Source organism: Periophthalmus magnuspinnatus, chromosome 4 (assembly GCF_009829125.3).
Source record: "Periophthalmus magnuspinnatus isolate fPerMag1 chromosome 4, fPerMag1.2.pri, whole genome shotgun sequence".
NCBI classification, from domain to species: Eukaryota; Metazoa; Chordata; class Actinopteri; order Gobiiformes; family Gobiidae; genus Periophthalmus; species Periophthalmus magnuspinnatus.
Window position 1 is genome coordinate 6,446,852 of NC_047129.1, and position 14,934 is coordinate 6,461,785.

The following is a 14,934-nucleotide window of genomic DNA, read 5'->3' on the forward strand; positions in this document are numbered from 1 at the left end:
CCCCTGCTCTCCAGCGCACTGAGCACAGCTACTGTCTGAGCAGCAGCCAGACTCCAGAGAATAGCCAAAGTCCAGTCTAAAACTTTTGTCCACACACTTAGACTTAAGTTTTATATTGCTTTTATGATAATTCAACTGGTCTTTTCTGAGAAATGCGGATCTGCTGTCTTCATGGGGCAAGTGTTAAATCTAAAAAAATGTGTTGACCACGGGGGCACTTAAGTTAAAGGGGCAGATGCTTGAACACCACCTGGGCCCTATCTGTGCATGTCCCTGCCTCATAGTGATGTAGAGAAGTGGACAAAATAGACGGACTCATTTGGTGTTGTTACTGTTTTCACATTTTTTGTAACATAGTGCCCATTTTAAGCCATTCTTCAGTTGTGACTATTATTTAAATAAATTACATCACTTGCTATTTCAGATGTCATTTTTAACTTTTCTTAGACAGAGCAGTTGTTAGTACAGAGCAATTAACTTCCCTGGATTTGTTAAGTTCAGTCTAATCATCACTGCACACCAAACACTGCACATTTGAATAGAAACTTTCACACACCTCAGCTTACGTTGATATGGTCAGACAAACGGAACAGCACAGGACTGACCACACCACGACACACAGACACCAGTCACTCACACTCACTCTTCTTGGAGCTGGAGCGCGCTGCCAGGCTGGTGGTGCTCCCTGATTGGCTGTTGTCCTCCATGCTGGGGTCGAAGGCGGGGTTAACCAGGCCTGGCTCATCGGAAAGCAGAGCCACAGCTGCTGTGGGGCCATCGTTGGGTAATGTGGCGATGGTGAGCTCCGATGTGCTGTCTGTGCATTCACCCTCCTGAGAGCGCCGCTTTCTGTCCGCTGAGAGCCCATAGTGAGATGCACCTTTACATCTGCAACAGGACCAGAGGAATGGGATTATTTAAAACTATTATAGGACAATATTGATATAACAGTTGAAACAGCGCTGGAAGTGAACTGTCCGTGTACTTGTGAAACATGCAAAGGAAACGTTTTGATCGTATGTCATATTTATGGGGTTCTGCTACCTGTTTATGGGCGTCATTTTGAGCTCTTTTAACTGTTGAAAACTTATATTATTTTCTTGTGAATTGACAATTTCCATGACTGCTATTTGGATCATTCTGAAACCCATGGATAGAAGTAAAATCGAAAACCTATTTGTTGTGAGGTGGTTGTTTTAACCACTGTAAACTGCTTTGCTCAATGACACAAGAGCATTGTTTGAGGGTAATAGCAAAACTAAATCCTACTTTCCACACGCTAAATAAAGCTAAACCCCCATTACGCTGTCATAAAATGTTTTGTCGACAGTTATAATTTCAGTCTCGGTTTCTTGAATGATGCCCTGACAGCTTCTCCCCACCTCCAGGATCCACAGGCTTAAAAGTCAACAAGCTTCAAAAGCCTCTCTGAGAGGACATAAAGCTATTATTTTGACTCCTTAGCCTTACAGTAGCGGCATAATTGTACAGCGAAAAGCTGCTCTTCGACAGACCTATCTTCGACCTATGATTTCCTTAAAGAACATGCTGTTTTACTTGCTGATATTTGAGTGTGAAGCAAGTTCTTTATGACATTTTTAAGGACTTGAAGTTTACCAATTAGTATTGATAACTATTACCTTCTAGCTTTTTAAAAATTTGAAATCCCTCCTAAGCCCACCACCACTAAAACAAAACACCAGTCATTCAGTTCATATTCAGATTTCTCACTGGAATCAAATGGTGTGTGATAATTATCATTTTATAGATTAAACTATTGGTCTACTTCTTCAGGAGATCACAACAGAAATTATCCCTTCACAGAGACATATATAACTCAATACACTCCCTACAGTCCCCTCGACAATTGACCAGAGAAACAGCCTTGGGAAGATTGTTTTAGTCTTGTCCCCAGCTTTGTAGATTCTGAATGTATTCATCCTGACTTTATATCTGCTCTGCTTAGTCGTCCCTGTGCGCAGGCTGTGCTCTCTGTGACAGGATCTGTAATCAGACCCAACACAAGGCTTCACCGCGGTGCTCACTGTTAGCATCCGTGACAGCTGATTGAATACAAGGGGGAGAAACGCATTTATGAGAAAGCCGACACAAGTTACTGACATGGCATTTGAACAACGGCAGACAGTTTGAATGTTGTTTTTCTCCCAAACAAATCAAACTTCTCAGCTCCAGATGTCTTCTATCTGTCTGCGAGGACAATACCACAAAGACTTTTACACTGCGTCATTGTGTCACATTTGTGAAGTTACAAAACATTTAAAAGTTTTAAAGTGGTGATCGGGGGGGCTGGTGTGTGGATTGGAGATAGGACAATGCATTGTTGGAGAATTTTCCACCTCCATCTGAGAACATCACATTTGTCAGGCCTGTCTCTCTGAGGAGCTTTCCTCAGCACAAACATTAACTGGATTTAAATTAGCTGGATTCAACCCAAACTCAAACAAATCTGATTTAAAGGATCTGTACCTGTTTTTTTTTTCCAATTTAATAAAGTTTTTTTTTTTTGCCCCAGTACGGATATATTGTAAATATTAGGATAAAAATCTGCACTATAAACTGTTTAATACTGTTTGAACCAGAAAGTAAGACTGGTGCACTGTTAGCATGCTAGTGACTGTGACAACCAAACTCTGCTCTGACCCATGATGTGAAAGTTGTGAAAGTGAAGAAAGTAAGAAGTAACTTTGGAACCCTGCAAACTGTTTCTACTGTATTGAATTTGAAATCGGATACAGTGCCTTTAAATTCAGTATAGCGCCTTGCCTGCATGGAGCATTTGCGTACGTTACCCTGTAGAGAGCTTTTTCTACTATTATATTATGAATGAATGCGGATGTATTTGGGAGCCAGAAAAGCCAAACACAGCGCCTCTTTGGGCACCCCATTTCCAGAAGAGGCCTTTTGTCTCAATAACACAGCTGTCTGAGTGGGTTGTGCGCTCCATTTCTGAGGTAAAATCATTTCAAGTTAAAGTGGGCTCTACATCTCACTTGTGTCCACCAGTCAAACTCACTGCTGTATAAAGAAGTGATGTCTCAATCGATCTGGTGTGTAATTTGTAACGTAATACCGCGATATGTTGGGTTCACCCATACTGTATGTGCGCTGTTCATTCACTGTGTAAATTGAACGCGATGAAGCATGTCCACGCAGCAACACAGCACTTAACTAAGTGAAGAGGCAGAATACAGTCGTATTTCAATCAGGTGCAATGGGAAAGGGCAGCGCTGCAGAGAGGAGGTGTCATCTGGTACTAGTGTGATGGACTAAGCACAATACAAGCTGACACATATAAGATTTTAAGGAATATGACTTAAAAATACAACTTACATGACTAGTAAAAATCTGTGTACTAAAACGTGGAGAAGGTCTGTGTGTCTGTGTAAGTATTTCAGCTTTGTAAAACGAAACTGAAACTGCATGTTATTACTAATAGTGGCGTCAGTGTTAGTCATCAACTGTGTAAAATTTGAATCATTAAAATTATTGACAGCTAATAATGAATGTATAATGTCACACCAGCAGCGCAAACAGTTAGCTGTCCAAAAAATATGGTTTGTTTCTTTGTAAAATCCAATAGAAGAAATGATGACTCAACCTGTGGGCACAGCTCGATGAAGGACGTTATTTGCGCACAGGTCCACGGCTGTAAGGAGCATTTCCTGATAGCCACAGTAACCGAGCCTGGTCTTGTTCATCATTGTCCTGAAATGGCTGCTGTGAAGTAACTGCTCAATAATGTTTTTATGGACGCAGTGTATGGTCTCTATGGGATGTTTTTTTATGTTTGCAGCTGTTCAGGTGAAGCATATGTCAACAGCAGCAGTTTGTGTGGGAGCCAATGCATGTAGTATCAGGTTGAGAACAGTGTACTGCAAGACTGTATCATGCCTATTACAGCAACTATGGGCCTTAAGGGGGCATACCACCATTACTGTGAATAATACAGTTATGATAATACATTAATAAACACAACTTTATATTAACCTATATAGTTTACCGAGGCCAGTTTCACAAAGCATGTATGTACTCGAAAAATAGGAGGAATCCATGATAGCTAATGAAAACATAAACACGAAAGCAGAGAACCAAACCCCCAACTGTGGCAGGATTGCAAACCTCTCTGCCATTGTGCACCCACCTGTAATTTGACACAAGAACTATTATGCAAAGCAACAAGCTCATTATTTGACTTTTTTGTGTCTCTGCTGGCATAACAAACCGGCACTGCAAAGGCGCTAGACTTAATAGTGTCTTGTTTTACCTTAGCTTGACCCTGCATGTATGAGTGCGTGTTTGCTGCTTACTTTGGCTTTCTATTTTAAAGCCCATTTCCAACTAAGTGAATATATAGTCATATGTCATGGCTGAATTATTTGCACCCATTTCTTCCCACTAAGCACTCTTCCAATAAATAACATCATTCAGCACTCCAGCCTTATGCAGGAGTGGTGTGTATCTTCTCGTTTTCTCACGCATTGGGAAATATATGAATATGACATTAAACTGTTTAAATGAATGAATATTTTACATTTTTAAGACAGTAAGATGCAATGCCTTTAAATGGGCTGTACACAGTTTCTATCTTTCTATGGTAAAAGCAGGTCTTCAGGTCAGAATTTGTATCTAATTGCAAAGCGTTTTTATCCTTCGTGAACCAGGACATAGCGCACTGTTAGCATGCTTGTCATTGTTTGCAGCGTAAATGCAAAACTCTGCCCGCCCCAAGACCAGTTCATAGTACAAGACCACTTCAAGCTAACTCTATGGACCCAAACACTTTGACTTCTAAATTTCTACTAGTGGAAAAGGGCAAACCGCAGTCACTGAGTAAGTTCAGATTCGAGAATAATATTGAATATGCCTCCATTCATTTTACATAAATCTTCCAAGACGACCACCCAAATCTTTGCGAATCTTTTATGAATGCACACTACTCTTAAAATGATTATGCGCAGACGATACGGGAGACTTCAACACTTTGGAAAACATCTTGCAGCAAAAACAAAGATAGCAACTTTTCAAAGCAGCACCATGGGGAGCAAGGAGCAGATTCTGATATGCGCCTGAACATCAAACGTCTCAAGAACAGGAAGAAGCAGAGCTATTGTTAAATGCCTGCTCTCTCAAAGGCTTTGTCTGCAAGTAATTAAAAAAGTTGGAGCCACCTATGAAACACTCTGTCACCCTAATATACTGGTTTAATGTTACGTTTGAGGTGAGAGGTGCACGGGGAGTAGAGTGAAAGGTAGGGAGCCATGACAGAAAGCGCTTGTTTGTATCTGGGGTGGTCTTAAGAACCACTGGAGCCAAAGGGAGAGGAGCAATTAAGTGTGCACAACAAGCAGAGGTGCCATAAATATGGAAAAGCACAAATTTTCACACATATTAACTCACACTTCCTCTTTTGTCCAAGCTTGTGTGCAGAATGGTTTGGTACGGGGCAATCCAGTTTTACTAACTCCATCCTGGGTGCTGCTATACAGCGTGTTACCTACTACACTGTCTCCAACTCAGCTACTTACAAACAACATGCTTCATTTTATTAAGAAATGTTATTATAATGTTATTCTTTGATTAGATTTTTGTGCATGCCATCATTTCTATGTCTTGCATGGTTAAGTTTTAGCTCTGTTTTTTCCCTCATGACATGTACTAAAGAGAAACCTTCACTTAACCTTATCAGCTAATTGTGTATTAGCATATACATAAACTTAGACTGTGTCCTTAAAGCTTGTATTTTAGCAAGTCTTACTCTATCAGCCTTCAGTCCAATATTGGAGAGAAAATGGCAAATTCTTAGTGATCTGGTCAGTCAAGTGAAGCTGGGTGTAACAACACTGAAAGAACTCATCATCCCAACAGGTTCTTACAAAGAGTTATCCCCGTCGTTGTGACAAAACCATTCTGGCAGTGACACTAGATGCGGCAGTGCTCTTTTGAGGTGAAACCAACACCAGATCACACCTCATCAGAGTCACTGAGATTCTCCAATCCTCTTTAAGGGTGAGCAGATTATCCTCCCTCACCCAAATACTCTCCCTTCCTGTACCAGACTGGCATGCAGGGCCACAGTCTGCACATGGGGCAAAGGACCAGGGGGAGGGTTAGTCATGTGGGACTTAAAACACAAGAGATACCTCAACTCTAACATCTATTTATGTCATTCATGTATATAACCTGGCTCACATCACACTGACATGTGTTGCACTTTGACTTGAGTTATACTTATCAGTCTGGGATGACTCTGGCTGAAAGCAATCAGAAAACATGGAAAGTTATGGCAATTATTTCAATCTTATTAGTCGAAGCATCACAACAGCAAAACAAGCTGGAAAATCAAACGTGTGTTACATCTGCTTGAGAGAAAAGACAGACGACATCTTCCCTGTCCACAAATGCACAAAGCGCTCACCTTCTGCACATTTTTCAAATAAAATAATACAAAATAAATTTTATGAAAACCTTTGGTTTCTCTGTGCACTTAAGTTTTACCACTCTTTTGGCCAGACCCCAAAAAGCACTGCCAAGGTTTAAATTAATTAATGTACCACATGTAAAGGCAGTGGACACATTGTTTATTTACAAACTTGTGGCTACAGCGACCTGACCCTTTAGTGACCCGCAGACTTACTTTGAATAGTGAAGAACCCAAAGCTTTACACATCCAAATACAGGAACTTTTTTCTCAGTTGTTTGTCCAATGTGACAAGTGACATATTCTGTAGGATCACAAACGTAAAGGGAAAGACAGAGTTTTTCGCGCAGTGCCTGGAGCTCCCCTGCAGGCCCCTGACACTCAATAGGACATGGATGTATGTGTGTGTACGGTATGTGTGATTCTGACACACTTATAGTGTGAAGAGCCAAGTTATTCTTAGGACGTGACAGTTGCACAGAAATGTATTCAAAGTGGGTGAGCTGCCATCCGCTTTGGAGATAAATTGATTTGCACAAATGCTTATTGGTCCAATTTGTATAAATGTTCTTTTGTTAGCTCTTCTAATGACCATAATAAAAACAATAATGTGTATTTAATCCACCAAATAAACAGGGTCCAAAGCCGCTCCTAACACAATACATGCTCCTATACTAGTACTATTATAAACTGTATTATATTGTATGCCCTATATTATATTACTATAGGCATATCATTACTAAAATATGAATATTTTGATTAAGATACATTCTAATACATTTTAATGCCAAATATATTGGTACAATTTCAGATCAATATCTGGATACTGGGTATCATATCAAAACATAAATCACTGATATCCCCCATCACCAATTAAAACCATGTATCAAAGGTTGACATAAACACAACCCTTGTGAAAGGAAAGCATTTGTAAATCTTTAAATGGTTCCCTCTGGCTTAAGTCTGATTCATGAACAGGCCTCGACCTGAACGGACCGTCCATTAAAGCTTGTGGCAAACAAAAAGAGTTATAACCAAGCACAAGTGCAGCGCTGTTATGCTCAGGATTTATGGACATATAAGTTTGAATTGAACATTTTCACTTGATTAGATCAGTATATCAATTACTGTTTTCTCACACTGCGTGGCCACATGCCAGGCACATAACGGCCAGTCTGATGGTGCAGAAACAGGCTGTGTGATAGATAGATACATAAAGAGAGAGGCAGGGATAGACGGAGTAATCCTGTTAATGATGAACTAGAGGAGTGTTAATCAGAGGATGCGCGTGTGGTGATTGGATTCGCCTGCTGTGAGGGCTAATCCCATCTGCCTCATGCTTGGAGGGGTAAAGCTGTGACCATGCCCACCACACAAAGGGGTAAAGCCAGGCCTATGCCCGCCACACAGAGGGGTAAAGCCAGGCCTATGCCCGCCACACAGAGGGGTAAAGCCAGGCCTATGCCCACCACACAGAGGGGTAAAGCCAGGCCTATGCCAGCCACACAGGGGTAATGACCATATCCACCACACAGAGGGGTAAAGCTATGACCTTGCTCACTACAGGGAGGGGTAATGCCATGACCATGTTTGCCACACATTTAACAAAATAAAGGTATTGTCATTTATTTGTATTACTCTAATGATAGCTATTTTTCTGTTTGCAGGGCAATAGTTATGAAATGGCCTCTTTTGCAGCCTGTAAACAAAAAAATGCTGTCTTATGCTTGTAAAATTGAGTGAGCTAATAGGCGATGCTAGTGGGTGTGTACTTCATGATCTGGTGAACTATGTAGAAACCAAAAGTGAGAGAATAACCCATAAACCACAGGGAGCTTTGTGTCAGGACGTTCCTTTGTAAGCAGTGGCCCGGCCGGTTTGGCATGTCTAATGTATCTGTGTGAGTACAAGCGCCAGAGCAGGCCAAACTGACTCATGCTTTTCACACAATCAATACAGACAATGATTGGTTGTGGCCTGACCCCATGATGAGGTGGGGAGGACCTCTGTGCCACTGTACTCAGGAGCCGGTGTCTGCTTTCAGTCTATAGGAGGAGAAATCACGCTGGTTCTGTCAACACATGGCAACCGCACAAGAAGCACTAAGCCTGATTTAGAGGTGTGGAGTTGGAGATGACATCATGCTGTAGGCCCGGGATGTTTATTGAGATGGGGGAGGTGTGATTTCTGAAGTTAATATGTTGATTTTGAGCTGTGGTTGGGTATGTATAGCAGGATTATTGTCGCTATTATATAAATGAACGGTTTCAGCTTCTTTTTAAATTGTTAACTGGAAACCATAAACTTCATATGCACGCACAATATGTAGTGTATATTTTTTATTATAATATATATGAAATCTATATGTGCTATATGAGTTGATTATATTATATTTTTTGGTGTTCCCATCTTAATGAAATGGTTATAGAAGTGTGATGTTATCTGTCTGAAATCTGGCTTTACAAATACACCTTACATGTGCACATGGCTTGTGTCCAGCGCTGCAGTAAATGACTGTGTGTGTTTTGTGCCACTATAATCCCCTCTGCGCTCCAGGACGTGATCACAGAGAATCCCAGCAGGCCGCTGTCCCACATCGCTGCCCGTGCCTGCCTTTTAGCCTATATTCCTCACTCGCTGCCACCGTTGGCCATGTCCTGCTTTCACTGCAAAACTGAATGTGACACGATGAGATTTTTGGACTGATTTAGATTTAGTTACATGATGGATCTAATTTGACATATTTTGTTTTTTGTTTTTTTTAATATAATTATTTTCTTTTCAAGCTCTTACACTACTATGGTCACATTAATACACCTTCAGTCTGCTCACCCACATTCATGCACCTGTGTACAGAAACACTGGGGGTAATGTGGGTTAAGTGTCTTGCCCAGGGACACAACGGCAGTATTGATGTGAGGGATTAGGATTGGACTGCCAGTCTGTGGGTTGGTCAGTCTGACTGCTCTACTATCAGAATCAGAATCAGAATCACTTTTATTGATCCCCGAGGGGAAATTCTGTTCGTTACAGATGCCACTGACCACAAAATAAATTTTTTTAAAATAAGTAGCGTCCTAATAATCCCCAGTGTTAAAAACAATAAGAATAAAGAGTAAATAAATAATTAAAATAAAGTCTATAAATAATTTACATAACAACATATTTGCAATGTACAGACAGTAAATGGGATATTGCAGTACTTGTATGTGATCAGTTACAGCAAAGAATTGAACAGTTTGATGGTGACAGGCAGGAAAGATTTCCTGTGTCTCTCAGTGGAGCAGCGTGGCAGTAACAGTCTGTGGCTGAACGAGCTCTTCTGATTGGCCAGCACCTTTTGTTTATTGGTTTTATTGGTAGTGGGATTTGAACTTTCAACCTTTAGTTCAGGTGACGAGTAAAAGTATAATGTAAACTCTTATGTTGATCAAAATCCCAGCAGCCAATGTTATTAAACTACTAAAATGACTACAATGTATACTTTAAACATAAAATATTCAGATGTAAAAGACAAAACTTAAACAGTAAAATCCATTTTTTTCAGTATAGGCAATAATATATAAAAATCCAGATTAATATTCATATTTTTGGTCATTTTAAGTGTGTCTACATTCATTTTTTTTTTTTACAGTATCCCGAGTGTGCAGCAGGCCCACAGAGCTGGCAGTCAGCAGGCTGCACTCACGTGAGAGATTAGCTCCCAGTGCAGGGCTGTGTGCTGTCAGCTCCACTCTGCCCACTCTCTCCTCTCATACTACCATTGCTCCTTCACATTAACCACAAACAGAACAAGAATATTCTCTGTCAAACAGGTCAGAGAGTTTAAACTGCAGACGCACAGTCAGCATAAGGCAAAAGTGAACTCCTTATTTTCACATATGGAGGTCTTCAGTGATAGAGATATGAAAGTACTGGATATTAATTATTTAATTCCCTGGCCATCTTGCTTATTATCTCTTTCAAAAGTTACAAGACAATTAGCATTTTAATTAGTCATAGATGAGGCAGTGGTTTAATGGAAAAGTCATGATTAAAAATATATACTTTTATACAATACACATTTTTCTTAATAAACTGAAACTGGTTAAAAGTAGCTAATGGGACTAAATGTGTCAGTAGCCAAAATAAAAAATTACCAGCTTTTGGCCAGTTGTCTGCAATGTCAAGTCTCTATTGTGGAGAGTTGATGTATAAATGATTCATCAGCCCTGCTTGAGAATGTGAAATATATATGTAATTTTCAAAAAAGTGCATTTTTTAAATGTTTTAGTGAATCTCAAGACAGTTACACTTCACTTGTGTCAAGGCAAGTCATGCAAGATTTTTATCTCTCTGTTCTGCGTTGCCTGCACCAATCTCTTTAACCCTCAGCTAATGTTTGTTCATGTGTACTCATGTATAATTTAACACACTTCTGTCAGCATTTCAATTATACATCCACAGTTTGTTTTGGTGCGTCATTTTCAAGCAAATTAAAATACTTTTAACATATATAAAAGAACAAACTCAAGTAGATATCACACGCAGATCATGAGGAAAATTCCTTATGATCTGTACCCTGAGGAACTTTTAAGTAACTGTCTTTAACAATCTTAAAACATTTAACAGAACAAATGCAGTACATACAAACTGTGTAACTCTTCCATATGGTTTGCCCTTGGCCTGTGTTTACGCTTTAGTTTGACTGAGTAAGCAGTATACACATTTGTACACAAGCTCTATCATGCATATAACTGCTCCCGTGATGGATTTGCTTAATGTGATTCACACTTGAAATCCCATGCAAGGAAATAATTAAGATGATTAAATGTTATCTGTTTTTAGAGTCGTGGGGAAGTAGCCTGATGTTTTACGAGCCCGTCCTCTGTGCCCTGCCTTAAAATACACTAAGATAAACAGGAGAGCAGAACAGGGATTAATATTTAATCTGAGCAAAAATGCGTTCAGCTTTGCCTCCCCTTCTCGTCAAGTGTCCTGGAGGCGTAAGACAGTACTACACTGGAATCCATGTGGATAGGGTCTAAACAAATAAAGTGTTATTGGGATTGAGTGTGAGTCAGTGTGGTGGCTGGGAGATAATCCTGTTAGGGTGCGTCCATGCTGAAGACGTGCAATGCCCTGAGATGGTGCAGCGCCTCTGGCTGATCAAACACCTCCGAGATCAGCCCTGAAAGGACGAAGCCCGGCTAATCAGGCACTTAAAGACAAGGAGGTTCGGACGCAAACCTCCACACGGGGATCATTAACGCACTACAGCAGAGCTCCACTCTTATCAGGGGCAGGCCATGTGGGCAGGGGGAGGGACTAAAGGCAAAGTCCATTTGCATCTGTCAAGACTTTACATGCACAATTTAGCTTGGCCCCAGCGTTTAATAACTGCAGCCTCAACAGTAAGGGTGCTACAATGTTTGGCTGTACCTTCATCTGTAAAGTTTTCTGAGGTGACTGTGATGATCGATAGTAACACTGAGGTGACTTCTGTTTGAGCTGCATGCAGATCAGGAGGAAAATAAAGCCTTTTGTTCAAGTGAGCCATTACTCAGTGGGAAAATAACATTGCAGCCAATTAGGCTTAGCTAGCTACGGGCAGCTCTTATGCAAGACTCAGAAACTGCAAGAAGATTTCTGCTCTATTACAGACTGATGAATTGAGACTCAACCACATTTCTTGTTTGCCATTGTTCTTAGATTAGTTACCCTGAGTTGTGTTTCCAAATTAGATTGTGATTTGATATAAAGAGTGTCTAACAAATGAAATCCATCTTAAATGTAAATGCAGCACTTGTAAACAGCATTATAGTAGCAGTAATCTCTGTAGTATTCCACTCCAGTCCTAAAAGGCACAGTGATTCCTTAAACATGTTTGGAGCTGCCACACACTCAATGCCCCTCATCACATTTATGAAACATGCCAACAGAGGATGATGTCCGTAACAATATTTAGGAACACATTGTGAAATCCATCTGCACTTGGTCAACACAAGCTGTTTGCATCAGACAGACCTAACCAGTATCTAAACTCTGCACGGCAATTGGCTAAATTGAAAGATACCAGACAAGCCAAAGGAGATGGGACAAACAGGGGAAGAGAGCACACAGAATGGTTGTCTGGAGGCTGGTGCTGTCAACAGTATGGATAAAGATAAATGTTGTGTCTCTGGTCTGTAGCCAGGCTGAAAAACACTGCTTCTGCCCCTGCTTTCTCTCTGTGTCATGTCATCATCAGCACAACCTCACCGCTCATAAATCTCACTCGCAAATGCATTCAGATCTGACCATATTGTTTACGCACAGGCTTTCAATACAATGACCCATATACTGGACCGGTCTGGTGGCATCACTTTGGCAGCCGTACGTATGGACAGATGGACAGCAGACATCAGAAGTGACCTTGTAGGCTCCTGTCTCCTAGCTCCTGTCTCCTATGTCCTCCGCTTGTCTCCTTTTCAACCTCATCTCCCCTTGTGCAAAAAGCCAATAGGAAGGGTACACAATGAATTAAAGGGATTTGCAAGCTGGTTCATTGTTCAGTGAATTCACGGATAATAATAGGACAATTCCGTCAGAGAAAGCACACAGAGGAAACAGAAGTACTGACTCGGATTTCATCGCACTGAGCCCCGGCTTCTCGTTGAGCTGCGGTTTCCCGGACGAGCCCCCAGTTTTGTAACACCGTAACAGACATAGTCAACCAGACAAAAGGACCAGCAGGAGCTACGCAAAGCTGCCTAGAAGATAAGCTAGGACGTATCAGCAGGGAATATCAGTACCTGGAACATTCAACTTGGAATATATTTTGTCCTGTATGTAAAAAAAAAACAAAAACTTGGAATAATCTCAAATGTGTTTATTTCGTAGCTGATGAATTTGGATCATTTTTAAATCAGATAAGTTTTTTACTACATGCTCTTCTTTACTATTTTCTTGAATGAATAAAAAAAAAAAAATCCTCTTGTCTCTCATAGCAACCATTGACAACAGCCTTCATTCACAACACCTTCAACAGAAATTCTACCTTGCCTACTTGTGCTTAAGCTGCAAAAATGTGACAAAAACTCTGCTTTTCATGCTCTGTTATCAGCTGTTTTACTATGTACGGACATGAATGCAGCCCTTAGGTGCAGAGTGGAGTAGCTGACTATGAATATTTAATGCAGAGCTAAAGTCATATAAACAAACAGAATGTGGTTACAACCATCTAGTGCTCTGGAGAAACTACACTGTATTTAAAAGCCCATGACTTTGACAAATGCTCCTCTGCGATCGATAACACTAGTAACAGACTCTATTCCAGGCACATGGGGGGCAATGGGGAGATGGTGCAGTGCTGCAACTGTCCTGCATGGGCTCTAGTACAGCTTGCTCCAGAGCGCCTATTACGACATCACAAAGTAACTTGGATGCAAGACCAGGGATGAGATCAAGACTTGAGAGATGGAGGGATGGTTGTTATGGCGATGATGACTGATGCGTTCAATGTTGTACTCACAGTTCAGAATACAGGATATGCAGGTTGCCCAAATTGTCTGTGTAGTTTGCCGGGCTGAGCCATGGCAGGACCAGCAGCAAGAGAGCCTTCATGGCCACTTTGAAAATTTGTTCCTGTTTATCTTTTCTTCTAAATCGTCTGTTTTTCAGTGTTCGGATCACTCTCTCCGACCCTCCTCCCCCTCCTCCTCCCCCTCCACCTCCAATTCTCCCAACCTGGCCGTGCTGACCCTGTGCTACTCTATGTGACTATGCCGTCACTCCAGCCCACTCTAACAGCCCCTCACTAAAGACCCGATTAGCTTTTTGCGGCACTTCGGGAGCTTGCCGGACACTTCTTGCGTTGCCTCTTCCCCCTCCTCTCCTCAGGCTGGCTGCCCGGTCATCTCAGCTGCAGAGGCGAACGGGACCATTGCCAGAGGTTGTTGAAGACAGAGGAGCTTGAGGGAGCATCAGCGGCAGTAGAAAGAAGAGGAGGAGGAGGAGCAGGAGAACAGAAAACCAAAGCAAGGTGCAGAGTTCCGTGGAGGAGCAGGAGGAGAAGACAAAAGTGCTGGAAGGAGTAGTGGCAGAGTGACGAGAGCCGTGTAAAGGTGGCACATTTGGACCGCAATTTGAGATGTTGCAGCCCGTTTAATCTGCCCTGGGCACTGTCGACTTGTAAGAGGATTTGCGCTGGTGTATGGACATGTCTGCCCGCCTGTCTTCCTGTCCGCTTCGGTGTGTGCGCGCCTGAGTGTGTGTCAGGGAAAACAGTGCGGCGCGTGCCTTATACCGCAGCGGAGAGCAGGGAGAGGGGGTGTGTGTGTGTGTGTGTGTGATGGAGCAGACCAAACAAAGGCAGGAGCCAGGGAGGTACCTGCTGCTGCTCTGATTGGCTGCTGTGCCTTCACTAACATGTTTAATGAGGAAGATGTGCCTGTATCCTCTGTTTTTGCTTCTTTGGGTTTTTGTAAAGACACAGCACATTGATAAAGACTGGGGGATGAGAGGATGACTGAAGG

The 14,934-nt window shown here is 41.6% G+C and overlaps 1 protein-coding gene across 4 annotated transcripts in view; it reads right to left on the bottom strand.

Annotated features, from left to right (window-relative positions):
- Positions 1–14,934, bottom strand: part of lnx1 (ligand of numb-protein X 1) — a 42,852-nt gene that overhangs the window by 14,531 nt on the left and 13,387 nt on the right. Inside the window, exons 1-2 of one of the 4 annotated variants that reach the window (XM_033965124.2) lie at positions 13,932–14,074; positions 644–888 (exon numbers count right to left, since the gene is read on the bottom strand). In XM_033965124.2, coding sequence (XP_033821015.1) covers positions 644–888; positions 13,932–14,023 — 337 coding nt within the window. In that variant the 5' untranslated portion in view covers positions 14,024–14,074. Of the gene's footprint in view, positions 1–637; positions 889–13,931; positions 14,075–14,934 lie in introns of those variants that run through there. The other 3 variants (XM_033965123.2, XM_033965122.2, XM_033965121.2) reach the window with 3 other exon arrangements.